At 44.4% G+C, this 27,449-nt stretch overlaps 1 protein-coding gene and 1 long non-coding RNA gene across 4 annotated transcripts in view; one reads left to right on the plus strand and one right to left on the minus strand.

The window, feature by feature from the left end:
* LOC140651653 (uncharacterized) overlaps positions 1-2,568 on the minus strand; it is a 67,394-nt gene extending 64,826 nt beyond the window's left edge. Inside the window, exon 1 of the long non-coding RNA XR_012042467.1 lies at positions 1,615-2,568. This is a non-coding gene — a long non-coding RNA (uncharacterized lncRNA). The remainder of the gene's footprint in view (positions 1-1,614) is intronic.
* Positions 2,569-2,678: 110 nt separating this feature from the next.
* BMP2K (BMP2 inducible kinase) overlaps positions 2,679-27,449 on the plus strand; it is a 67,802-nt gene continuing 43,031 nt past the window's right edge. For 2 of the 3 annotated variants that reach the window (XM_072861359.1, XM_072861361.1), the window contains exon 1: positions 2,680-3,111. In XM_072861359.1, the coding sequence (XP_072717460.1) occupies positions 2,949-3,111 (163 nt within the window). In that variant the 5' untranslated portion in view covers positions 2,680-2,948. Of the gene's footprint in view, positions 3,112-27,449 lie in introns of all 3 variants that reach the window. The other variant, XM_072861360.1, reaches the window with a different exon arrangement.

Here is a 27,449-nt window from a genome sequence, read left to right on the forward strand (position 1 = left end):
TCTGCTCAGGTGAGGAATTAAATCAAAGTCAGTGGGCCTATTCACATATTCAAAATGATCACTCATTTACGTGCTTGGAGGATCAGGCCCATATTTAAGTGATCTGTCAAAATCGTCTCTATTATTCAACTTCATTGACCTATACTTAATAAAAGGGAATCATTAGCACGAAACCTCCTCACAACATGCTGGCGTCTTACAAAAACCAACCATTTGGGTGCCAAATTTGCGACTACGTGGGCTGTGGAACATCGTAAGGTAGCTGCAGCATGGCTCTTTGAGATTATTCGTGAGAGACTACCCAGTTCTGCAGACATCTACGTGTTCACAACCACAACTTGGTGTGCAATACCGATACAGTTATTTGCCAGCAATGCCTAGTAGTTGACCTCTGCATTCTCTCGTATGTCAAGACAGAGATTAGTGACGTTAATCCCAGTATAACAAGAGACCTCATTTTGTCCGGCCTATACATAACTCAAGCAATAATTCAATCTCCTACTTTAAAAAGAACAAAAATACACGGGTGGGGATAGGGATCCCCAAACCAAATAAAAACTAACCAGCTAACCTAAAAGCCAATCCTACGCTCTCGCAGTGACTTTTAGAAAATACATTATTTTTACTGAGGATGAGCAAAATTGTATTACTCACTGGCACAAAACTTATGTGCTTTTAACCTAGCTGCTTTTTTTTCTCAAAGACATAATTAAAAGCATGTATCTAAGGAGCGCAGGCATATATCACTGTAAGAATGCCCTCATTAACGAAATGCTGCTGATCATGCCATTCCTCTCACAGTATTCTGTTCCTTTCATCTGCAGTCAAAATACCTTTCTCTTCTAAGGAAAACTGTGAATTAGAGTCTCTATATGCTGCTGAGAAATTGATCTCTTGTTACTGAAAGGATGGCAATGACTACAGAAAGGGGACTCCTAATGCAAATAGCTGTATCACTGCTTTCAATGTATGACAAGTTGTCACTTCAATAGAGAAATAGTCATTTTGTTGCCGACTAAGAGTACGGCAATATGATTAAGTCAAAACTAATTTGATTATTGAAATGTTATCCCAAAGATTTAAGCTTCTGGCTTCTCCAGAGGTATTACTGAACCGATGGCTGCAACTGATATCCATCCAAAACCCAGATGTTTGGTGTGAAAGGCTGTGCTGTTCAATTCCCACTAGAGATGCCAAAAATGCAGCTTTGTTCATTCATATGAGAGATCGACAGGAGATCACATATCAATTTTGTTTTTATTGTATGATTTCGTTTGGTAAGGGGAAAAAAAAATGCACGACTACCTCATTTGTATTGGCACACCGCGACTATCCAAGGAGAACAGGCTTGGAATTACGTTACTTTTTCAATGACTCTAATCTCTCACCATTTTTGGATGACTAGAATCACTTTAAGTAGAAAAACTGGATGTCATTGGCATTTCGGGCAGTTTGAAATTCGGTTTCAGTCTGAATGTGAATTTCAATCGGAAATCTGAGATAAACGATTTGGAAGTGTAGGGTGTTTCCCAAGTGTTGTTTCTAGGGAACTGTGACAAATATTGCCTTAAATAGCCACGCTTGCCATCTAGCAGCATGGTGATGACAACGTACCTTACAGTCAGTGGCTCCCTGGCTGCTGCGGCGCTATGCCTTTCCAATCAAGCTGACAAACTTAACGGAGGGACTGTGGGACACAGGGCTTCTTGTGGTTCAGAAAGCGTTTTTCAAATGCAATTCTTTTTTTCCTGAAAATTTCACAGGTGAAACGAAGCTTGTGTTGGAAGATTCCCAGGGTTGCTTTGTCGATGTCTATAGGGAAGATGTCCACGGACGGTACATTTCACAGTGGGAAATTTACAGCTGACGTTTTCCTGTCCAGATCCATCTTTTTACCACTTCTTTTCAGTCAGTTAACTCCTAACCTCTGCTTAGTGCACGTGCGGAGACCCACCACTGGGAATCTACACTTTTCGTCAACGCTTTTTACAGTTATTTCCCCTACGGGAAGCACTCTACAGACCCCAGAGGGTCTACAGGCAACCGCTGGCCTGAGCAGGGTGTGCAGAGCCGTTTCGACCGCCGCGGTGCTTCACCCCGCCATCCCCGCGCCGTGCCCGGCTGCGCCTCTCCGCGGGCCGCCTTCCCGAGGCTACGTCCCGCACCCGGCTGGGCGACTGAACCGCGATCAGCGCCGCGACGGCGGCCGGGGCCCAGGCTGAGGGGCCCCGTCTGCTCCACGCCCGCTTCCCTCGGCCGGCCCCGTCGCCCCGCGCCCCGCGGCACCTCAGGGGGGCGCGAGGCCGGCGCGGCCGTTGGAGCCCCTAACGGTCGCCACGCGCGCAGGGGCGGGAGGGAGGGCGCGCGGGTGGGGGGCGGGCTGCGCGGTGCGCCTCGCTCCCCCCTCTCCCGCTCCACGTGCTCGCCCAAGGCTGACAACCTCACTTCCGGCCGGGCGACGGGGGGGGGGTGTGTAGCGCGCGCCTGTGTGTGGGGCTGGGGCCGCGCATGCGCCGCGGCGCCGCACACTGGCGAGGCGGCTTCTGCCGGCAGCGCGCTGCTTCCCCTCCCTCCCCTCCCTGCCCGCCTCCCCCGTCCCGGTCGCCGCGGGGCTGTGGCCGGGCTGTGCCCGCCCCCTTCCTCCTCCTCCTCCTCCTCCTCCTCCTCCTCCTCGTCCTCCTCCTCCTCCTCCTTCTCCTCCCGGAGCGGGCGTCGCTGCGGGCGCGGGGAGCCGGCAGCGGCGGGCGGGCGAGCGGGTGAGGAGAAGCGGGGCGGGGGCCGCGGCCGGCATGTGAACCGGGACAGCCCCCTCCCCGCTCCGGCAGCCCTTGGGCAACGGCCGCCGCCCGCCCGGCGGACTTCTTCCTCGGCCGCCTTGCGCCGCGCGGGGCCGGGCAGCTGCCTGCGCCCGGCGCCCGTCCCGCGGGCCCGGCGGGGCCCCGCTCGCCATGAAGAAGTTTTCTCGGATGCCCAAGTCCGAGGGGAGCGGCGGCGGCGGGACGGCGTGCGGCGGCTCCGGCGGCGGGGGCGGCGGCGGGAGCGGCGTCGCCTTGGGCAAGGTGTTTGCCGTCGGACGCTACCAGGTGACCCCCGAGGAGCTGCTGGCGGAAGGTGAGGCGGCGGGGACGACCGGGCCGTGCGAGGTGCCCGCGGGACGGGGAGGGAGCGGTAGAGGCCGATCGCGGCCGTGGGGCGAGGCGGGGGCCCGCTGCCCCGCTCCGCGCCGGGACGGGCTCCCCCGCCCCTGCCAGCCGCTGGCTCGCTCTCCCCGTCCCTGCATAGCTGCTTACCCGCCGTAAGCCGGTTAAGGGGGTTTTGAGGTTTTTTTTTTTTCGTTTCGGCTGCTGGCTGGTGCCTGGGGCTCGTTGGAGTTTCCTGGCATATTGTCGTGAGGAAAGCGATACGATACGAGACGTGCGAGCGAGCGGCACGCTGCTGGTGGGGCTGGTGATCCACTGGGTCACATCCCGTTGGGGTTGCCGACGGTGTGGCCGGTAACAGGGTGCCTCAGAAGAGGGCGGGGTAGTCCTCTAGTAGGTTTTTGGCAGCTAATCTGAAAAACCGAAAAACGAAACCCCATCATCTTCCTTGCTGGAATGCAGTAGATTTCTGGCAGGGTCACGAGTGAAGTTGCGGTGCTAGCAACTTCTGCTGTAGAGAATCGCTGTCCTCCCCTTCTTACAGGGTGCCTTACTGCTAATTCTTGTCGTTAGGTTGCACTTTATGTCGTTGGACGTTCACTGGGTCTCGAGGAGTTGCGTGAATTCAGACAGTCATGGAATTGGCTGGACTTTGTTGGTAGTATGACTTCAATAGACGCTGGCATGGGCCATCATCAGAACAGCCATATTTGAGTTTTAATCTGCATGTGTGTGTGTGAAACAGCGCAGTATTGATCTCTCGTAGTTGGTGGCAGCCGATGTTGTAATGCATGAAGTATAATTCACTTCCTAGGTCACTGAGCACAGGGCTAGTCCGGTATACTTTGTAGTTACTGAATGTCGCAGCATTACCACACACAGCTTTGGATGTTGCGGGTAAAATAATTTAACTTTGTCATTGTTATGTCTGTGTATTGCTTAGACTAGTTTCTGCATAAATGTACTAGTAGACTTTCATTGCTTAGGTGCATTTCTTGATGAAGTTTTAAAATGCGGTTTTAACAAGTACATGCATATACTATTACTATTTAAAATAGAAACGTATAGCTGGTACTTAAATTTTCATTGCTATCTGGAAAAAGTTTTAGTAGAAGAGTGGAATTGGTACTTAATATTTAGAACACAGTATTTTGTCTTGGGCTTATGAAAATGAGGTCAGGGTTTAGCCAACTGCATACCTGGTTGCCTAAAATATGAGTGGTCCTTGCTGAGAGCTCCTGAGAAGTCATTGTGGTCTGACAGAAGGTCATTTCTCTGCAGAGCTAGTTGCATGATAGAGACTTGATAAAAAAATTATGGAAATAGGCTCCTGAGCAAATTGAAGAGGTAACACAAAAACCATATACGTACTGGAAAGGAGAAAAATGGCATGGTGCTTGGTTCAGTTTAGCATATTATTAAAAGTTTTCTCATAATGTGCTGTTTTAAGAGTCACAATAGATCACCTCTTTTTTTTTTCTTCTTCTGTAGCTTGCAGAAACAAATTCATAGACCTTAAGGGCTTGGGGGCAGGGGGAGTAAGAATTTTAACAGTTGAGTGTTGTGCAAATTGGCTTCCTTACTTTTGAGACTGAAATAGAAAGTTTTCTACAGCTTTAATGTGGTGTCTTAAATATGGATGCCTGGGACTAGAACTGATAAGGGTCAGGGCAGTGTAAATCTGCTGCGTCTTGGGAAAAGTCTTCAAAGCGAACACCAGAAGTATTCAGTAGGGAGGACCCAAAAACGCTCAGAGGAGAAGAAAATAGCAGGTGGCATAACTGCACGGTTGAGGTAGCAGGGAAATGAGGGAGCCGGGGGAAGGATACTCTTACAACTCCCCGGGCTGTCGGGGAGCAGCTGGGTTAACAGCGTGCCCCGTGGGGAGCAGAGGTGTGCCCTGTGGTGACTGGCGAGAAGGTCCCTGTGCCTGTGTTCTAGTGGCACTCCGGTACTCCTAACTGACCACAACAGTTCATGCAAGAAAAAGTTGCTTTTTGTCTAGGAATTGCTTTTTGACAGTCAGGTTTTGCCTTGACTTAGTAACAATTAATAGTAATTGTGTGTTATTTATGTTATATTAGCCATATTGCAATCTATTATTAATACTTAACGCTTGATAAATCCCCTGCGTAATAATCCTCTTCTTTGGCGGGCAGGGGGGAACAAACTTTTTTCTTTCTCCCTAGTCCCTTTGCGTAAGGCATTTTTTTCTTCTTTCATTTTCTGAAACCCAGTTTTACTGAGGCTCTTAGGCTTGTCAGGTAGTTCCTGTTACTCAGTGCTGATGAAGTACCATTTACGAGTTACTTTGAGGCTCATATCAGAGTTATAGGTTGTGTCACGAACCTTTGTTAATAAGGTAATGAATATAATGAACATAACAAGCCTATTTCAGAATGGATGTGCAATGTTCTGTTAGCAGTGGTGTGGTATGGATAGGCTTTTTTAGTAGCTATTAGAATTAATAGTGTTATATGTCTGTCAGCTTCAAGCTGTTTAAACACACCACCCCCCCACCCCTTCCAAATTTGGCATCCAAGATGTCTTAGGAAGCTAGCTCTTGGTTTTGCAAAGGCCTTAAACTCATGGTAACTAGAGCAAGTAGCAGTAGTGGTGCCAGAAGGCTCAAGTTGTAACTACCTCGTTAGGCTGCAGTAATAAATCTTTGGTAGATTTCCCGTGGTGATACAGATGTTGTCCTCAAAAGGCTTTTCTGTAGTCTTTGACAATATTGTTTTATTGCAGTGTTTGAAAGGCAAAAGTACGCAGCATTATAATCTAGTTCTTTTGTGTAAGTATGTATAACGCTATCTAAAGCGACTACATCCTTTTGTGGTAAAGTAGGTATAAAGGTTAAAGTGCTGTAGTTAGTAGGCTGTTAGAAGGTTTCTTTTGTTTTAAGCACACCTCTCTCCTGGTGACTTCTTAGCCTTCATAACCGAATGGTCAGTATGTTGTTGGATGGAAATATTTGGGTTTAAGGTTTATTTTTCAGAGATGCTGAAAAAAGAATCAATTTGGGTTAAGGTTTGATGTAGAAAATGAGTTCCTACCCATTTCGAAGGGATGGTAGAAGTATCAGTCATTTATTCCGCGTACAGGCAGAGTGAAGGCCTTCTCCTTATATGTTTTTGTTGAACAAGAGTATGTGCAATGCAGCTGAAGTTGGGAAAATTTGATCTGACAAAAAAATGGAGAGTTCTCTGTTCAAGGTTACAGATGGTGCGCAGGGAACTCTAGTTACGGTGACTCCATACTGAAAAAGACTTTCCATTTCAGAAATGGCAGCAAACTGGACATGACAATGTATGAAACATCCTTTCAAATTAATCTCAAACGTCAATGCAAAACAGTTAAGGTCATGAAGAGTTAAAAGTTAAGTAAAAATTACCAACTCCCCAAAACTGTTGCTTTATAAGGAGGAGGTAGAAAGCTGTGGCTTGACATGGGGACAATACTACCTCATTGTTTGCATTGACTTTAAACAGAAGGGAGTTATGGAAGTATAAGAACTGCAGTAAAACTAATTTTTCTGGAGACTATAAGGGTAGGCATTGGAACACGCTCAGTTGTCTTACCTTGATTGCTTGGCAGGACTTAGGGGTGTTTAGTGTGTTTAAACTGAGTAAATAAAGATTTTTCCAGGTTTGAAGTTGTCTTTGTACCATGAGCAGACCAAGTGGGCATGCTAAGTGTTGTGAAATTTAGTCTGTGGGTATGTTTTTAACGAGTGCAGATAAAGCAAGAGGAGACAGTTATGGATGTTAAAAAACCAACCAAACAAAACAAAAACCAAATCAAACCAAACAAAAAAGGAGACTGTACATGAAATGTGCAGTGGACTCTCAAGTTGCACTCTCAAACATGACTGGCTTGGTTTGGAAGCTTATTTGTGGGCATGGAAAGATGATCATCATACACTTTCATTGTTTTGTGTTCAGAATTGACTAATGTAATCATGGGGCATATGCTGTTGCATTGTATTAAAAAAAAAAAGGTAGTACTAGGTACTGTTTTTCCCCCTGTGATACAGCTTATAAACTGTCATTCAGTGTCCTGCATGTCTTGATCTGGTGTTTAAAGTACCGCAGTTTCAAGGGCTTCTTCAGGCTGCTTGTTTACTCGTTGTCCAGGACAATTAGTACCATATCTGGATGCTTCCTGATTTCTTAATTAGACTATTTTTAGTCTAACAGAGACATGGGGTAACTCCATGTCAGGCAGTATTCCCCTGTTGTTTGTCCTCATCCTGCCCCCCGCCCCCCCCCCCCCCCCACTTTAAAGGAACAGCCTATAGAGGGACTAAACATTTTTTCCCATTCGAAGTACTCCACCAAAGAGTCAGAAATTCATACCTCTCCTTGTTAATTAAGCTAGAAATGCTTCAAAAAAAATGAGCTGGCACTTGGTCCCCTACTAAAAGAAGAAGGGAGATGATTGAATGTAAAGCTTAGACCATCTGGGGTTTATACTTTTTGGAGAAGGTTAAGAGGGTTGGAGCTTGCATGTTCTGATGCGGTACTCTATTATTTTGTGATACAAGTACTGCGTGGCTAGCAGGTAGTTGTAAACTGATACTGGGCCAGTGCTACTGGACTTGGAGTCATCTTCAGCCAAGAACCTTGAAGTAAAAGAAATAGTGTCCTAGGAACAGGCATGAGGGGGTTTTTTGTTGGTGGTTTTTCTTTTTTTTTTTTGTCACATACTGGGAATGCTAATTTGGCTGTGGGTGAGCTTTACTGAACTGGATTTCACAGGGTTATCCGATACTTACTGTTTGCCTATGATACAGATGTTAACTCTAGTTACGGGTGAGGACTGGCCTGGTGTGCTGTGAATATAGCACAAGAGGGTGGTGATGAGAAGCGGAGGCTGAGGGGAGACCTTACCGCTCTCTAGAACTACCTGAAAGGAGGTTATAGTGAGGTGGGTGTCGGTCCAAGTAACTAGTGATAGGACGAGAGGAAATAGCCTCAAGTTGCATCAGGAGAGGTTTAGATTGGATATTAGGAAAAATTTCTTTATCGAAAGGGTGGTCTAGCATTGGAACTGGCTGCCCAGAGAGGTGGTGGAGTCACCATCCCTGGAGGAGTTCCAAAAAACATGTAGATGTGGCACTTAGGAACATGGTTTAGTAGGCATAGAGGTGTTGGGTTGACGGTTGGACTAGATGATCTTAGAGGTCTTTCCCAACCTTAATGATTGTATGATTTCTATGATCTTGCCCCTGAAAGCCTTGTTTTTTGGGAAGGACTAGGCTAACTGTATTTGGAGGAAGCAAAACTCTCTTGTTATTAATTCAGTTCAGTTTTTTCCATTTTAACCCTCCCACCAGCAAGTGCATTGCTTATGAAAGTGGAGGTGAGATGCTAGAGACTTACACAGAATAAACTGGGTGATACCCTGTGCAACTTGTGCCCAGAAGTACCCAGAGGGTATGTAAAGTAGCGGTAGGTAGTGTCACTGTGTTTAGAAAAGGCAATAGGCTACTCTTCAGCTTTTCTGTGTCTTGAAACTTTGGGTAGGAGGGGTTTAACATGACACATCACTGCTCTTGTGCTGTAACTTCCTCTGTTTCCTTTGCCCTAGTATATGTGGAAAGAAGTTGTGTGATAGCGGTTATACTGTTTTTTGGGTTTTTTTTTAAATCGTTCTAGCTGATAAAATGGTGAGTTTGGAGCTGTGTGGTGTTGAGCCTTCCGGTGCTATATCTTAGGAAGTTGTTGTTTTTTGAAGTGACCTTAGGTCTAGGACTAGAGAGGCAGGGAAAAAGCCACTCAAGTGGTGATTGCTTTTAAGTTAATTAATTAATGTTTCTGTAGCACAGAAAGTTTGCTTCATTTATTTAATATGATGGTTAAAGCATAGTTTTCTGTGAAGGGGGACCTCTCGGTAGGGAGGACAAGAGAAAACCTCGAATATTCCCTTTATAAAATTGGAAATGCATTCTCCTTCTTTTTGTAATCCATCCTACGCTGCAGCCTCTTGGAGTCATTACTGGCAAACTACTGAAGGAATAAGCTTCTTGCAAGCTCCACTGTCGCACCTAAATTGAGCGTGCAGTCTTTGCGAGTACCTGATGACATGTATTATTCAGTTGGTCTTTTATTTTCATACTGTTCCAGTCGAGGCGTGAGAAAACTAGCACTTTAATGGAGAGGAATCCAAGTCCTGTTCTGTGACATCTTGTGCTGTTCGTTTGTAGATGGTCATGCTGTTTAGTTTTGAGCACAATTGTCTTTTCCTGGAGGTGGTTCTTCAATTGATTGTCTAAGGGAAGAGGGGAGTCTTAGAATTTGATCAACATCACAGCTGAGGTGAAGGTTGAATTGCTTATTGTCCAGAAAGGAAGTGTAGTAAGTTTTTCCAAATCAGTCCTAAAATTGGGATAGTCTTCAAAGTTTTGTTGTGGGTGGTTTTTTTCTACCTTATGTGTCTTTGCAATAGCAGTTCAATTAGTAATCCAAATAGACAAACTTTCTGGTGTGCATAAGGTTGTTCTTGCCCTTCTAGGATGCTTTGTTAAGCCCCATTTCAATTAACATTTCATACCCTGATTTTCAGGTCTTTAGAGTAAGTTACCTTGGGGATTTGGAACTCCGGCAGGTTCTGTAAATTCTGAAGCATGCTGCTGTACAGCATGCACTGCTTTCTCTCGTGTGAAGATGTGGCTCACCTGTTGTGCTTTGTTCTGAAGAGGCAAATGGAGAGAACTGCCATTGTAACGGATCTGTTAACTTCAGTACTTCAAAGCGTTTAAAGGTGGTGTGGACCAACTTCTTAACTCTGAGGTCCTGATTGTACAGGGGGAGACCTGATTTTTGTGGTAGGTGTTAGGAATGCAGCTGGTGCAGGGTCACTTCTGTCATGACTATGTGGCATGGCAGTCTCCTCATATGTGGCAAGCTGACACGTTCATTATTGGTTTTTTTATTAGTTTAGTGGTTATGTAGCATGTGACCTGCTGCTCTTTGCATTAGCTATTGTTTTATTTTCGGTTGGAATGTAGTTCAGTTGTTCAGGTGGATTATGAGCTGGAAGGTTGTCTGGAAAGATAACTTAGGGAATTTGAGTTGGGATTGGTCATGTCGATTTTTATTCGGGGCGTAACGTTAGTGCATATACGGTCACGCATGACTGCAAAGGTCAAGCCTGTTACTCTGTCGCAAACAGTTTTGCTTTGCTAATATTTGAGTAGCAGAAATGGTTTGTTGGAGTTCAAAAGATAAAGGGACAAAAAAAGCAGCACGAGTACTTGAAATTTTCTGGTTTTCATTTTGGCAAAGAGTATAATATAATACACGTGAAGCTGTTGCGCTGTCCCAGTAATAGGCATGGCTGCCTTACTTGAAGCGTAGCTTCAGAATGTCAGGTGGGGAAATGCTGAACCAAGTTCTGATCTCGGGGTAATGACAGATAGGGAGCCTGTGCTGTAGTGCTTGGGTTTTATCTTTGGGCTTTTCAAGCCTAATGAAGGCAGCTATCAACTTGGAACAAGAGCATTGTTTTGCCTGTTACAGGATGTAGCTGTATTCTGTGTATTGAAAAAGAAAACAAACCAGGAAGCAGTTTGGGCATTTGCATGTGATCCTAGACTTACATTAATGTGCGGGTAAAAATATATTTTCATGTAACGTAGCGCACAAAATGACTGCTTTAACTTCAGTTTTGTTAGTCAGATAACTAGTGTACCGACTGGACTTTGGTGGTACTTTGGGAGAACAGTCATTCTCACTGTACTCTCCAGGGCTGTCGTGTGCCTCTTGCGTAGATGGAGAAATCAACAGCTTAGGAAACATCTGTAGGCTGACAAAGGTATCTCTTGTACAGCTAAGACCAAGTTCAGCTCTTACGGACACGTGTTCTAATGCTTTTTGATTGACAAGTTATTAGTCTTTGCATCTCCTAAGGACACTCCTTTCTGCATTGCAGCGTACATGAACATGTCATATTACGCCTCTGTTAACTGCACATAATCGTTCCGTTCTTTTTCCAGAATGTTATCAATTTAACTTCTGTATGCCCAGAAGTAGTTAAATACTGAGCAAGTACTTCGGAATCTATTAATTCTGAGCTGAGTTTTGGGGATAGTGGCCAAGAGTCAGATGGTTATATAGGAGAAGCAACTTGATTGGTAGCAGTATCATGTTAATAGGTTGCACAAACTCAAGCCATCTTGCCTTTGCCAAATTTTGATGGAAGACAGATGTAACAAATGGATGTGCCATCTACTTGCTTTTTTTCTTGCGCATGTGTTTTGATGAAGTAGACTGATGTTACAGGAGTCATGAAAGAGGGTGTGCACATGCAGGTGTTTTTACTATGGAACTCCTGGACACCCTCAAAGGGTAAGGCAGCACATAATAATAGAGGATGTATTAGCTTTGTCTGTGGAAGACTTGGCCTGGCTTTAAAAGAAGCTGCGCAGGATCTTATTTTGGGTGTGTGTGTTTTGCTGGTTCAACTGAAAGTTTTGTGTTTTGTTTTGGTTTTTTTTTTTTTGATTGGATCTCAGTATTTTGCATGTCAACCTAGAAGAGAAAAACTTCATCAGCTAATAAAAGTAGAATTTATTTTCAGACAGGTGTTAACTAGAAATCAGTGATTCTGGGAAGAGTGTGTTTATTTCCCTGAGCTTTTGTTAGCGTAATATCAGAGCTGTCAGTGAATAACTAGTATGTTACCCGTATATAACTATTTGTACGGTCCTTCCCTGCATGGAGAACTGAAGTTAATGCCAGAGATGGGACTGGGTCTCTACAGAGCAGCCTAATTACAGGCTTACTTGGCTTTCGCATCTGGGAAGATTGAGTGTGCTTTAATATATACACGTTAACTGTGTGAACTTAGACATCTTTCTAGCTGTAGATGTTTGTTTGTTTTAGCTGTAAATGGGTGCACACATGCTGTCTAATGAATGTCTTGAGTCTTGCTATATAGATTTCACCTCAGGTTCAGAGGGTAAGTGTTTGAGGTAATCGGTTAGGTTGTGCTTCTTGTCTCTGGCATTGTTTTGGTTTACAAGGTTCTTTTTAAGTCTTCATTCTCGAAACTGTTTAATTTCTTAACCTTGGGCTATATTTTACTTTTTGTGGCTATTTTTTTCCTCCATAATAGTCTATATAGGTAGGTTACCACAGTCGAATGAGTTGCTGTTTGTAAGCAGCGCTGTGTTAACTGACACTATGAATGCTCTATGCCTGCTAAAATGTGGACTGTCAGTGTATCACGTAACAGGTGGTTCTAGTAAACAAACTTTGTTCTGCATTTGGGACTAACCAGGAGCACAGACCTAGTCAGTCACCTAATTGTAACTTGATTGCTTGAGAAGCTGTCCTTTTTCTAAGAAACGGTTAGATTTGCAGGCGTCTGTTTTGGAATGGAAGTTTTTCCTCATGTGTTTTTATAGGTTTAGCTTAAAAGCTGTTAATATACTGGATGAACAGCTGCTTCCTGACAAGTTGGGAATATTTGCCTTTTTCTAATACCTTAAGCTTGAAAGTCTGAGGCTAGTTTGCTGATCCCAGTGATGCTAAGCAGCAGTCCACTGACGCAGGTCATGTCATCTCTGGTGTGTCGTTCTGCTGCAAGCCATCTGCTGCGAGATGGCTTGTCCTGCGTTTTCCTCTCCAGCATAAGAAGTTAGGCAGTGAACATGAAACCCTTGTTCTCTTGAAGGGCTTGGTTCTGTTTTTTCTCTTCATCATTGTCTAGCTGCTGACAAGGAAGGAAGATGAATTCCTCTTCTCCTGCTTTCCTGGTTGTCTTGGGAATGGATTTCAGGCTCTTGGGTGTTTGTCTACTGGTTAAGCAGGTAGGAACCTTTCCCTTCTCCTCCGATTCATGTGTTCCTTGCTGACGTTTGTCTAGGTTAGTTACTTGTTACTAGTAGCAGTGTCTTGGATATGGGTAGTATCAGCTGTGAAACTGGGTCTCTGAGCAGAAGCAGGGTGGAGGCAAATGCACAGAAAAGTACAGGTTAACAACTGGAAATAAAAAAAATGCTTGATCCTAGGGGTCTGCTTTAATTAAGTGGGGAATATCTCTTTTGGTTTGAGTAGCAAAAGATATGCTGCTTTGTTCTTGAGCAACAAGAACACAGGTGTTACAAAACATTAAGTCTGTGTTGCAGAACTGAAAACTAGCTAACTTGGAGCATTCTCCCCGTAAAGGTATGATAGTCTTTTCTTAGCCTTGATTCTCGTTACATCTGCCTTGCGACTTGTGATGCAAATAGTGAAAATACTGAAGAAATGATTATGTAGACTCATGTGAGAGTGAACACCTCTTAGCATTTTTTTATCTTGCTCTTCAAGAGGTGTCAAAGCTGGTATGGATCTGAAGAACATCGCATCCCCTTAGGGAGAGTCGTTGTTACGCAGTTGGAGAAACAAAGGAAGATGAAGGGATTTGCCCCAGGTCATACAACAGGTCTGTACAAGAGATACGGGTAGACTTCGGAATGTCCTGGCCCTGTGATGGTTTCTTCCGCATCACTTCTGTAATACGCTATGCCTTGATTGCCATATACAGAACTATGAAAGGAATTCTGATATTCCAGGACTTGAGGAGACTTTATTTGGAATAATGTGTATGTTATGCAAGCTGGGAAGGAAGCCCATTATTTTAATGTGTGAATTGGTTCCTGTGGTGCCTTGAAACTTTAATGTGCATGTCTCTAAGAGTTATGTGCTAATATATAGGAATGGTCCAATTCTTGGTTTAATTCCTGTTCTGTTGTACTGACTCATTTTACTTGCTATTTTTTTAATTTGTTACTTGGACTGTGATTTCTATCTGTGCATTTTGTCTTTCAGTAGCAGTTCTAATGAGTTGTTATTGCAGCATTTTGCCACTTTTCTTATAAAACAAAGAATAGTTTTAATAGTCAGTGATTAATATGACATGTTCTTATGTTCTTTTGCAATGCCTGTAGGTTGAAAAGCTGAATGTGCTTTTATTTAGATAAATTGTTGCTAAACAATTTATTTCTTCTTTTTGTTTCGGAGAATTACTAAATTACTTGGATGAAACTATATGAAAGCAGTGTTTCTTCGGAGAGACAAGCTATGGCGGAACAAAACTTGGAGCTAGTCTTCACCTAACTGCTAAATGTGCATGGGCTTGGTCTGTGCTCTTTAAGAACTCTGACAGAGCCAAGTGCTCTTTTGGATTGCAGCGGTGTAAACACCGGAGAAGGTGATTCTTCTTAGTACTTCAGTTTTGCACTCGATGTCTGATATAGATCAAATAGATCCTTAAAGACTATAAGGCACTTAATTACTCTGCTGACACAGATGTATAAGGACCTGACTTGGATATAGCATCTGTTCCATGAGACAATAATAGGAAGCATGAATGAAATTTGTCATGTCAGCGTTAGACATGGGATCAGTTCTGGTTTGTGCATGATGTGCAGGAAAAGAAACTTTTGGAAAAAAAAAGGAAATTAAGTAATTGCATCCTTTGGAGCCCTGCTGTCTCTCCATAGAGCTCAGTAGCATGGTCTGTGTCTGTAGAGTTGAGACCTTCACCTTGAGTTCAGTTTAGATGAGTTACCGCTTTATGTAGTATCACTTGGCTTTTACTTAATGAGAACTCATGAAAGCAGTAGGAGGATTATTTATTCTCAGAATGAGCTATCCAGAGACTCCTTAGGCACTCTGAAGATAGAAAAGAAAGCTTATATTGTTATGGTAGTTCTAAAAGCAGTGTAACCATAGAGGAACTCATCAAAAGAAAACATCCTGTGCTGCATCTAATTCGGTTTAGTCATGTAGATGTCTTCAAGTTCCTCCAATCTTGGTTTGAATTTACAGTATTACCCTCCTAGCTTTGTGCTTTCTTGAAATGTTTGATTGTCCCCATCAAACGGACTATGTTACGTCTTACTTTTGACTTGCTGTTCTGTTAAGCTGACATTGAATTATATAGCTGTGTTTGTAAGAGGAATTTTTTGTTGAAGGACATCTTTGGGTTTAGGTGGTAGATGGGTCCTAATGTTTTCCTTTTTTGAGACTAATCCAAAACCACGTGGGCTTCCAGACTGGTCCATTTAATGAATAACTGCCTTGTTCAGAGTTATCGCTGTTGACTGACTCTGCCTTGAAACACAGTAGACGTATGAGAGGTATTAAATTATTTTGATTATCTTGACTCCGATACTCGGAATCCTGTTGCCATTGCAGCATAGCTTCTTAATTTAAAATGATCAAGCTGCTTATACTGTTTAGAAGTTTGAATATCTCTCTTTAAATTGTCAAATGTCACAGTATGAAGTTTGAAAGTATTATTACCGAATGAATCCCAAGCATAAAAGTAATGTAAAATAATTTGGATAGCAGTCTTAATAAAGAGATGTTTTTTATGGAAATTGAAGTTCTGAAATGCATTCAACATGCACCAGATAGAGCTTTAAGAACTGCCTGCCCCCATGCAGGTGCCAAGGAAATAGTATTACCTAAAATATTTTAAAATTATATTTATTGGTATAAGCAGGTCGTATCTCAGATATTTCGCCCTTATGAGAGTTTATTGGTCCTCTGTTGTTCATATGCCAGATAGGTCTATATCTGCTCCTTTGGTACACTCAGAGTTTAAACATATACAAGTATTTGCAGACCGCTAAGGAAGATGAGGTGAGATAATGACAATTGTTATTGTAATATCCTTATATATTCGTATCGGATATTCTGAACAACTAATTCCAGCCAGTTAATCCAGTTTTGATCATGCTCATGTATGAAAAATGGTCAATGAGTCCACTGGTGATTACACGTGGATGTGAAGATGTGAGTGAGACTCTGTAGACTCTTTCTAGCAGTGAAGAGATAATGTGTTTCATCTCGCTAATTTAGTATGTGTATGATGCCTTAGGAAGATTCTCTGGTTTACTATTTCTCTATGACATCTGCCTCAGTCTGAAATGCCTCTAGCATTGTGAATTGCTTGGTTTATCTTTGCATGGCCTGGTGACTCTTTTGTTTCTATTGCAATGAAAGGTGGCACTTCTCCAAGACGCTGTAGAACTAGCCATTTTGCTGGAGCTGGGAACCTTATGCGTTGCCTTGTTTCTGTGCCATGGTAGCTTTGTGGTATTCAGTGGGTGAGTTATTAATGTGTGAGGTTATACATCCATTCTCTGACTTGATCTGCTTTGGGTTCTTACGCTCACGTATTTAAGTCACAATTACAGTAGTGATTTCAAGGGAAATGAAAGACAAACTACAGAGCAAATAAGAGTTAGGTAAAGAAAAGGTCTGTGTGTGTTTTTTGTTTTTTTTTTTAATTGGGTGGTAACCATTCAGTATGAAAATGGAGTTGACTTCCAAAAAAGTTGTGGTGCTTATTAGGTTGCAAAAAGTTGTTGCTTATTAGGTACGTAGTCTATCTGTACCCACTGATTTAGGCATTCTGTAACTGTATTTTATTTTGACACTCGTTTATTATATTGGAGTTAAAATCAAGTTTTTTTAAAAAATAAACAGTTGTGTGCATTACAAATGCTTAGCAAACAACATAGGAAATCAATCTGTAAAATGAATTGAATTAATGGGTTCTATTGATCATAGCCTCAGTGCTGTAGAATGAGTAACTTCATTTTCCTGTCTAGTCTATATTCACAGAAAATACCGTAGTCCTGCTTTTCGAACTCCCTCTGTTTTCAGTTCAGAGTAAACTACGGATGGAGCTGAATTCAGCGAACACAGTCATGAGGGATGGGGAAAAAAATCTTTCCACGTGTTGAAGATAAAACTACTGTTCAAGCTTTTTAGGTGTGTAGGTTTTTTTAAACTGTGCTAGCGGATGCTCCTTGTAGGTGTCTTATCAATGTCTTGGACAAGTTGAGAAGCTTTCTTGTGAAAAGTTGGTCAGGAAGCACATCCTGCCTAAAGGCATCACCTTGGTTACATCTTGAGTAACATGATATGTCTAGCGTACTGAAGTTTGAGAGACTAGAGGTTTAATGGTACAGTGAAATGGAATTAACTGTTGTGGCCTAGATTACACAGGATAATCCCTTATATAAATTATATCCTCTATATATTTAGTCAACAGTCTTGACCTTGACCAAAACAATACAGTATTCGTGTTGGTTGGTAGGGTTCTGCTGTGTGGGTTTCTATTTATTCTTGAAGCTTACTGTTTGGAAAGGGAAGTGTCAGTGATGTGAAGCTCTGTCTCTTGGAGAAAAATCTTGCTTGCTCCTGCAAACAGCTGTCTCTCTTGACAAGTGTTTCTTGGCTTCGGAATTGTGGACTGTGTTTCTTGAACTTCTGTCTTTTTTTTTTTAATTCCAGAACTGGTTTGTGCCAGCTGGGGAGATATTAAAAATGCCAAGTTAGTAAGGGATGCAATTATGAGTATTGTAATCCACTGTGGATGAGAAACTCAACAGAATTTTGTAGGCCTGTACAAAGGGAACTTGCTTCAAGAATGCTGACCTGCTCTATCAAGAGAAAGAATGTTTGCTTAAGTATACTGGGATGTGGAAGAAATGCATTTGTAAAGGAAGAAAGAGTTTGAAGAAAATGTAGGGATTGGTTGCATTACTGAACATCTCAAAAGTAAAAATCACTTGAAGATCCTTGCATTGTTGGAAGATAGTGTTTTTCCCAGACTGGAAGATGGTTCCGTGAGCGCTGAGCTAGAAGATGCTGAACTGAAAGCTGTTTTGCTTTTGTTACTGTTGTGCCTGTCAACAAATTGTTGTACTGTCTTTGTACAGTAAACTGCATAAGATCACTCTGATAACTCTGCGTTGTGCTGAAGTGTTTCCTGGTCCCCACCGATGCTGGGAGCAGACTGGATGAGTCTCTTCACACATAAATACTTGTACTGCTTCTGTGAGAAGAAAGCTCTCGTTCTTTTTGTTAGAAAAAACTACAGTACCCTTGCTTCTGTGTTAACTTTGGTTTTTTTATAACTCAAGTAGCAAGTGTCTGCAGGACAGTGTAGCCCTAGAGCTTTAAGAACTGACTTTGTGGATGAAGCCCAGTGGATTGTGACTTGTTGCCAAATTTTACCATAATTTTCTACTTTCAGTTTCTGTTAGTGTAGATAATGGACCTGTTAAATATTTTCAAGTTATTTGTGTTAGAATGTGATTTTGGAATCTGTAGGTGAAAAGATGTTAACGTTTTGATCTTCACAATAAATGAACTGTTGGTGATCTACTAGTCATGTTCCATGCTCTCTTTGTTATTGAGAGTGCGTAAGTATTAGTTGACTTAAATACAAGAATCCGTGAAATACAGTTGTAGAGGTAAACGCGTTAATATTTTTTTTTCGGTGAATAGCAAGAGGAGGTGATACTATAATATATGAAAGCAGTACACTGGTTGTGACTAATTCTCAGGCTGCTTGATTCAAAATTGAAAGGTAGAGGTTTTACTTATTCTAATAAGAGCACGGGATAAAGAAGAGATCAGTTTTACTCTAAGAAATAACGTGTTTTGTCTTAGGTGCATAAGATGTATTACTTACAGGGCTTATCAAATGCTTGCCATTTTTTTTAGAGCATGCATTAAATCAGCTATTCAGTTAATCTGGTTTCATCTTCCTTAAACTGGACAGAATATTGCAGGACTTGCAAGTGTGACTATTTCAGTAGCTGTGTTCAATTCAAATAGTTTGCCAATTTATCTGCATTAGGAAATTGGGGGTTTTATTTTTGTTTCTCTAGAAGCAAAATAGCTGAGGCAGGCAGGCGGAAGATGGCACAGAGACCATGTTGTCGTTGTAGCAGTCAGCTATGGGTAGCAAGTCACCTGGATACTCAGAAACGTGTACGGTGTGTAGCACGATTGTCTTGAATGCAGGATGCTGAGCTTTGTTCCTTTTGCTGTTGGCTAGATCAAAGCTTGAGCATCTCAATCGGCCAGCTGTCAGACAAAATTTGCTTAAATCTAGAGCTATAATGTTAGCACTTAAATTCGGAAGTTGACTCTAGTCGATTTAGCTGATGATCCAGCATAGCGCTGTAGGACTCTAGCTGACTAGAACAGCTTTGCTCCATATAGAAAAAGAATGTTCTGAGGTCTGTATTACCGCATTAAATTAAAATTTTTTAAAATGCACTTAATACTGGATTGACAGAATAGATGTCTGTAGAAAGTCGTCTTGTGCATGGGAGGGCTTGATCCAAGCTTCTCCCTGGGGCGTTCTCACAAAGAAGTCACACTGCCAACTGCAGCAAGAAAAATGACATTTTCTGGACTCTGTGAAGGCTTGCCTATTCCAAGGCTAATCAAAAGGCCAAGATAAGTTTGTTGTTCTCACACAAACACACACACGCTTGCCTTAGGCTCATTCATAGCATTATTTAGGTTGGAAAAGACGTTTAAGATCATGAAGTCCAACCATTAACCTAGCACTGCAAGCTGACCACTAAACCAGGTCCCTAAGCACCACATCTACATGCCTTTTAAACACCTCCAGGGAGGGTGACTCAACCACTTCCCTGGGCAGCCTGTTCCAACACTTGACAAACCTTTTGGTGAAGAAATTTTTCCTAATATCCAATCTAAACCTCCCCTGGTGCAACTTGAGGCTGTTGCCTTTTGTACTGTTGTTTGTTACTTGGGAGAAGAGACCAACACCACCTCTCTGCAACCTCAGAATCACAGAATTGTATAGGTTGGAAAAGACCTTTAAGATCGAGTCAAACCGTAAACCTAACGCTGCCAAGATCACCACTAAACCATGTCCCTAAGCACCTCATCCAAATGTCTTTTCAATATCTCCAGGGATGGCGACTCAACCACTTCCCTGGGTAGCCTGTTCCAATGCTTGACAACCCTTTCAGTGAAGTAAAACTTCCTAATATCCAGTCTAAACCTCCCCCGGCGCAACTTGAGGCCATCCACTGGTCCTATCACTTGTTACCTGGGAGAAGCGACTGACCCCACCTCGCTACAGCCTCCTTTCAGGTAGTTGTAGGGAGCGATGAGGTCTCTCCTCAGCCTCCTTTTCTCCAGGCTCAACAACCCCAGTTCCCTCAGCCGCTCCCCATCAGCCTTGTGCTCCAGACCCTTCCCCAGCTCCGTTGCCCTTCTCTGGCCACGCTCCAGCCCCTCCATGTCTCTCTTGTAGTGAGGGGCCCAAAACTGAACACAGCATTCGAGGTGCGGCCTCACCAGTGCCGAGTACAGGGGCACGATCACTGCCCTGCTCCTGCTGGCCACGCTATTGCTGATACAAGCCAGGATGCCATTGGCCTTCTTGGCCACCTGGGCACACTGCTGGCTCATATTCAGGCAGCTGTCAGCCAACACCCCCAGGTCCTTTTCCGCCGGGCAGCTTTCCAGACACTCTTCCCCAAGCCTGTAGCGATGCCTGGGGTTGCTGTGGCCCAAGTGCAGGACCCGGCCCTGAGCCTTGTTGAACCTCACACAGTTGGCCTCGGCCCATCGATCCAGCCTGTGCAGGTCCCTCTGCAGAGCCTTCCTGCCCTCCCGCAGATCAACACTCCCGCACGACCTGGCGTCATCTGCAAACTGACCGAGGGTGCGCTCCATCCCCTTGTCCAGGTCATCGATGAAGACATTAAACAGACCTGGCCCCAGTACTGAGCCCTGGGGAACACCACGTGTGACCGGCCGCCAACTGGGTTTAACTCCGTCCACCGCCGCTCTTTGGGCCCGGCCATCCAGCCAGTTCTGTACCCAGCGAAGCGTACACCCGTCCAAGCCACGAGCAGCCAGTTTCTCCAGGAGAATGCTGTGGGAAATGGCGTCAAAGGCTTTGCTACAGTCCAGGTAGACAACTCCGCAGCCTCTCCCTCATCCACTAAGCGGGTCACCTTGTCGTAGAAGGAGATCAGGTTGGTCAAGCAGGACCTGCCTTTCCTAAACCCCTGCTGACTGGGCCTGATCACCTGGTTGTCCCGTACGTGCCGCGTGATGGCACTCAAGATGATCCGCTCCGTCAGCTTCCCTGGCACCGAGGTCAGGCTGACGGGCCTGTAGTTCCCCGGGTCCTCCTTCTGGCCCTTCTCGTAGATGGGCGTCACATTTTCTAACCCCCAGTCAACTGGGACCTCCCCGGTTAGCCAGGACTGCTGATAAAGGATGGAAAGCGGCTTGGTGAGCGCTTCCGCCAGCTCCCTCGGTACCCTTGGGTGGATCCCGTCCGGCCCCGTAGACTTGTGAGTGTCTAAGTGGCGTAGCAGGTCACTGACCATTTCCCCTTGGATGATGGGGGCTTCGTTCTGCTCCCCGTCCCTGTCTTCCAGCTCAGGGGGCTGGGTACCCGGAGAACAACTGGTCTTACTATGAAAGCCTGAGGCAAAGAAGGCATTAAGTACCTCAGCCTTGTCCTCATCCTTTGCCGCTGTGTTTCCCCCTGCATCCAATAAAGGATGGAGATTCTCCTTAGCCCTCCTTTTGTTGCCAGTGTATTTATAGCATTTATTTTATTGTCTTTTACGGCAGTGGCCGGATTGAGTTCTAGTTGGGCTTTGGCCCTTCTAATTTTCTCCCTGCGTAACCTCGTGACATCTTTGTAGTCCTCCTGAGTGCCTGCCCCTTCTTCCAAAGGTCATAAACGCTCCTTTTTTTCCTGAGTTCCAGCCAAAGCTGGAATCAGCCAGGCCGGTGGTCTTCCCTGCCGGCTCGTCTTTCGGCACACGGGGACGGCCTGCTCCTGGGCCTCTCAATTTCCTTCTTGAAGAACGTCCAGCCTTCCTGGCCTCCTTTGCCCCTCGGGACTGCCTCCCGGGGGACTCTGTCAGCCAGGCTCCTAGGCAGGCCAAAGTCTGCCCTCCGGAAGTCCGAGGTGGCAGTTCTGCTGACCTCCCTCCTTACTTCTCCAAGAATTGAAAACTCTCTCCTTTCGTGATCGCTGTGCCCAAGACGGCCTCCAACCGTCACGTCGCCCACGAGTCCTTCTCTGCTCACGAACAAGAGGTCCAGCGGGCGCCTTCCCTCGTTGGCTCCCTCGCCAGCTGTGTCAGGAAGGCCTCTGCCACACGCTCCAGCAAGCTCCGAGCCCGTTTCCCCTCTGCCGTATTGTATTTCCAGCAGGCATCTGGTAAGTTGAAGTCCCCCGTGAGAACAAGGGCTAGCGCTTGTGAGGCTTCTCCCAGCTGCTTATAGAATATTTCGTCTGCCTCTTTGTCCCGGTTGGGTGGTCTGTAACAGACTCCCACCACGATACCTGCCTTGATGGCCTTCCCCCTGCTTCTTACCCATCAACACTCAACCCTATCGTCACCATCGTCAAGCTCCAGACACTCAAAACACTCCCTAACGTACAGGGCTACCCCGCCGCCTCTCCCTCCTTGCCTATCCCTTCTGAAGAGTTTATAGCCATCCATTGCAGCGCTCCAGTTGTGCGAGTCACCCCACCGTGCTTCTGCGATGGCAACTATATCATAGTTTTCCCGCTGCGCAAGGGCTTCCAGCTCCTCCTGTCTGTGGCCCGTGCTGCGGGCATTCGTGTAGATGCACTTCAGTTGGGCTATTGATCCCGCTGCCTTTTTGGGGGGAGAAGCCCCGATTCCTACATGACCGTTCTCAGGCGCTTTCATGTTTTGTAACACATCCACAACCCTCGTGTCTTTGCTGCCTTGTGGATCTCCGTCCCCTACCTCCACCGAGACGGCAGACCCAAGGACCTCGCTAGCAGGCCATCCCTCAAACATCGGCGTGCTGCCCTCAGGCTTATCTCAAACGAATGGTCTTAGATATTTTTCCTTGAGAGAGAGGGATGTTGCCTGATGGAAGGGAGGACAGCAGAGGCTTTACAGAGCATAGGATTATCAGAATTTAGAGAACTTCACCCAAACATCTGAAATGTTTATCCATTGACTATTTTGGGCTTCCTTGCTGGTCCTTACAGGCCAGGAGGGAATGACAGAGTTGTCAGAGGTGATGGCTAAAAATTCCTCTTAAGGCTTCCTGATGAATAGTAACTTGACAACTGTGAGGAAAAGTTGTCGAGGTCAATGCCATAGGAATAGTTCTTGGATTTAATAGAAGAATAAGATGCCAATTTGGGACTGGTAGTTTTAATGTTCCTCTGTATTCCACCCCCTTGTCTGTCTTACCTGTTGCCTGTCCTGATGTGAGGGGATTTCCTGTGATTTCTGGGCAGTTTCCTGTAGCATGTTGTGTAGCACTTAAATTGGCATAGAGTTAATTTTCTGCACTGTAGCAAGCTTTTGGGATCTTTGGTGTTAAGAGAAAGTATAGTTGATTTGTTGAAGTCTCTAAGTATGTGAACTTTGCTGGGGTTAAAGCTTTACCCAGTGCTTCATGATAAAAATACTGGTACCCGTTTGCATCACTGCAGTCTGTGGGTTTCGGCTATGACTGCACACTGTATCAATTGATCTAATTATTTTTAAATGGCTAAAACATGAAGTGATTTGTGCATTTGGCATTTGTATGCTCTCCTTTGCAACATAACTGCTTCTCTCTTTCCCAGTAAGAACACCAGATTAATTTTTTTTTTTCCCCAGTTTGGCACCTGGGCACGTCTGGTGCTTAGGTGTTAGTGAACGAGTAAACTTCTCACAAAAATCTGTAGCAGACCTTAATTCATCGTTCCCAGAGCACACAAGTAACTTGAAGTGTCTTGCATCCCCCAAGTAGCCTCAGGTGCTTATGTCAAAGTTTTTTGCTAAGTTGGAGTGCAGTTGGTGCTAGGAGAAATAAAATGTGAGAGTGCCTGCTCATTGGCAGGGCCAACAGTCCAATTAGCAGGTGGAGGTATGCAGAGCAGACCTGCTTTTTATAGAGTGTACTGTTGGTATGCGATTCACGGCTGCTATTTTCACAGCGCTGCCTTAAGAGCAGATGCTGGTTTGAAGGAAGTAGTGCTTTTTGTCTAAACTAGCCATGACACTCAGATTGTTACATAGTGGGAATCTGTGTGGGCAGTGGGAAAAGGAACTATGGTATGTCCCTTGGAATGCATTGTCTGCAAGCTTAAAATGAAGTGGAGGAATACTGAACTCCAAAATGCATGTGTATAGAAATGGATTATTTTAAAAGTAGGGAGCTATTTGTGCTCTTGGTTTTGGGAATGCTGAGCTCTTGAGCTTGCAGGCAACATCTGCCAACTGCTCTTCTGGATGGAGCTGTGTCTCAGAGCCTTGTGTTCATGACTGAGACTTGTGGAATATGCTTTACTAAAAATATATGCACACATGTGTACACACACAAGAGCATATATATAAATACATAAAAATGTAAATGTGTGTGTATATGATTAGTGTCATTTAATACTGCCTTTATTCATCAGGAAGGCCACTTTACAGTGCTTTCCGGCCAACGGGCACACACAGATGTTACGGCTTCGGTTGGCAGCCGTGCAGCTGGGGTGGTGGGACAGTTGATGTACGGCACCTTCCCGGTAGCTGGAATGCTCTTGCTGAGCTCGGGGCTAGCAGCAGCTGGTGCAATGAGGCAGCAGTGTAGGAGCGAATAAAGTGGTGGCAGTGTACTGGGATGATGGAAACATGAAAACTTCAACCCATGCTCTGGAAGCCTAGCGTACAAAGTGAGGAATGTACCAGCTGTTGTAGGAATTTTTGTTGCATTGGTGGGAAACTGATACCTTTATTAATGGGATGTCCCATCATCTTCTCACGCAGAGATGCTTCAGGAGTGGAAAGGCTGAATCGTGGTCAGTGGCTTCCTTGCCCTGTGGAGGTTTTGACAAAAACTGAGTGCTTGAGCAAAAATTCTTCATAAGGCTTGAAAACTGCATTATAAGTTTCTGTTAATATGTAGCTTCTCAACAATCACAGGGTGTTTGCAGTCTGATTACAAATTTTCAAATGTTTGAGTTCTGTGTGTTTTTAAAGGTTTTGCTGTTACAAGTAGATATGAATTATGTTAGCTTGAAGAACTAAATAGTGTTCTCTATGCAAAAGTGAGGTATTTCTTGTGTATGCTTTTAGTCTATCGCTCCCATGAACGTGCCTGCAATACAACATCTGTACTGACTACCAGAAGACAGTGCCTCTGGAGGAAGGACTTGATCTGTTGTGGGAAGGAGGGAGTTTCTGGTAATTTGAAGAAGTGCCCTGTAACTACAATGAACATGACAATGAACATGACAATGTTCAATGACAGTGAACGTATGGAGTTATGGGCATCGTAGTGGTACACCACGAGAGAAGAAATGGAGCAGCAGGATGGAAGAGGGGCCTGTGCCACATGACGGCAGTGTATCAGGATCACAGAAGTACTCTCTGAGCTCCGAGAATGCGCTGTGTTTATTATATACTATATGAAGATGTGATCAAAACTGAGCTGCAAGAAATAGGCAAATGCCACCACTCTGAATGTCCCCCCCTTCTTCCTTCCTTCTTCCCCCAGCTTCACACGCTGAGCATGACGCCATACGGTGTGGGATATCCCTTTGGTCACTTGGGGTCAGCTGTCCCGGCTGTGTCCCAGCTTCCTGTGCATCTCCAGCCTACCTGCTGGCAGGACAGCAAGAGGAGCAGAAAAGGCCTTGACTCTGTCAAGTAAGCACTGCTCAGCAGTAACGAAAACATCTTTGTGTTACCAACACTATTTCCAGCACAAATCCAAAACACAGCCCCATGCAAAGTACTGTGAAGAAATTCATCTCTATCCCAGCCAAAACAAGTACAAAGTCTTAAATCTGGGAAAGGGGGTAGAGATAATTTGATTCTAACGGTACAGCACACAATGACAAGGATGTGTGTATTTTGAGGGGAAATTAGCATCTTGTTAGCTCTTTGTGGCCAGGTCTGAGAGTAACGGAGATGAGTCTTGGCTGTGAGGCCCACGGATGCGGTGCCTCATTGGTTCACACTTAGCAGCAAGGCTGTGGGATGTTCTTGCAAAGTTCATGTGGGCCAATACAGGTTGGCTAAATGCCGTGCTGCTGCCATCGTGCAAAGGGATACTTGTTTTGCTTTTGCTTTGCGTACGAGTCTCTTCAGAACTGCAGTCAGTGCCATATTTCAGGTCTTGAGTGCTGACTGTGTTACCAGCCTTTTTGTTTCCTTAGTTGCTTTTTCTGTGGCTTTTCAACTGACTTTTGAGTTGGTTCTTGAGGTTGTGGAACAAAGGAGGAAAAAATGGGATTGCGGCGTTATGTGCTCTGCCTATGCCTGGTAGCCTTACGTACTGTTGTCTTGAATACGTTAGTGGCAATTTTTAGATAGTATCTAAAATGATTTACTGACAAGTAAGCTAAAGGGCTTGCTACACTGAAATACTGAAATGGCTAAGGGTGGTGGGGTTCATATAACTGTATTGCCAAACCCGTTGACAGCCTGAGCACATATGCCATTTGCTAGGTTATTAGACTTGGTCACTGTGCCCTTTCTGACAATTTTTAAACAAAGGTACTGTAAATTTTGGTGCTCTCATAAATAAGACCACCCAAAGTTATGCTGCTTTTTGATGGAAGGGCTCTGAAGCTGGCAAAGCTGTTGCTTGTTGCCCAGTGGCTGAAGAATAAGTGCCAGTCAGTTAGTGCTGTCTTGGGCCCAGCTGCAGCGTGTCGTGGTATTTCTTGTTGGTGGGAAGATGGGGAGGTACTTGCGCGATGCCGTGGGGGAGTTGTGATTTGACTATATTAGGAATTTAAGAAGGCAACCAGAATTGTCACGACAGGTGGAAAAGAATGAAAGTGTGTAGAGAAGATAGTGGCTTAACATCTGGCACTTCCTTGTCATTTTTTTATGTGGCATAGCTTATGACTGTTTTGTTTTAAGCTTTTTTGGATGCATTGTGGTATGGAAAACTGAGTGTATTTTCTGTCTGCACTGATATGAGATAATAGAAAACTTTTTCAGCTTCTGAAATACTGGTGAAATGCCAGCTCCTATGCTGACGGACATTGGCAGTGTAGTTCTGTTCAGTCTGCAATCTTGAGTCTTGGGGCAAAGCAGCTACTCATAATTTCTGGTTGCATTCCTGTGTAGGACGAGGCCACGTAGGTACCCACCTCCTTCCCCCCCAGACAGCGATGTTTAATAAGAGTTTTCATGAATGTTTACAGCACCGATTATTGCTTGCTTTGATGCATTCAGTAACAAGTTTACCATCAGAAATTACTTAAAAGGATTAAAGTGTAATGTAAAGTGTAATCCAGGGTTTTGCTGGATAAAGATTCCCAGAACATGGGTGGCTATTAATTTTCCTGTAAATATTAATATACTTATGCAAGTTTTGTTAAGAGTTATGCCGCTTGGCTCTTTGAGGAAAGCGCTTTTATAGCGGTGATATTTACTAATGGAAAACCATTCAAGGTCACATATCTACTCCTTGGCAAAATGGGGAATAGGTAGGTCTGCTTTTATGGCTCTTTCAG

This window comes from Ciconia boyciana, chromosome 5, assembly GCF_034638445.1.
Source record: "Ciconia boyciana chromosome 5, ASM3463844v1, whole genome shotgun sequence".
NCBI classification, from domain to species: Eukaryota; Metazoa; Chordata; class Aves; order Ciconiiformes; family Ciconiidae; genus Ciconia; species Ciconia boyciana.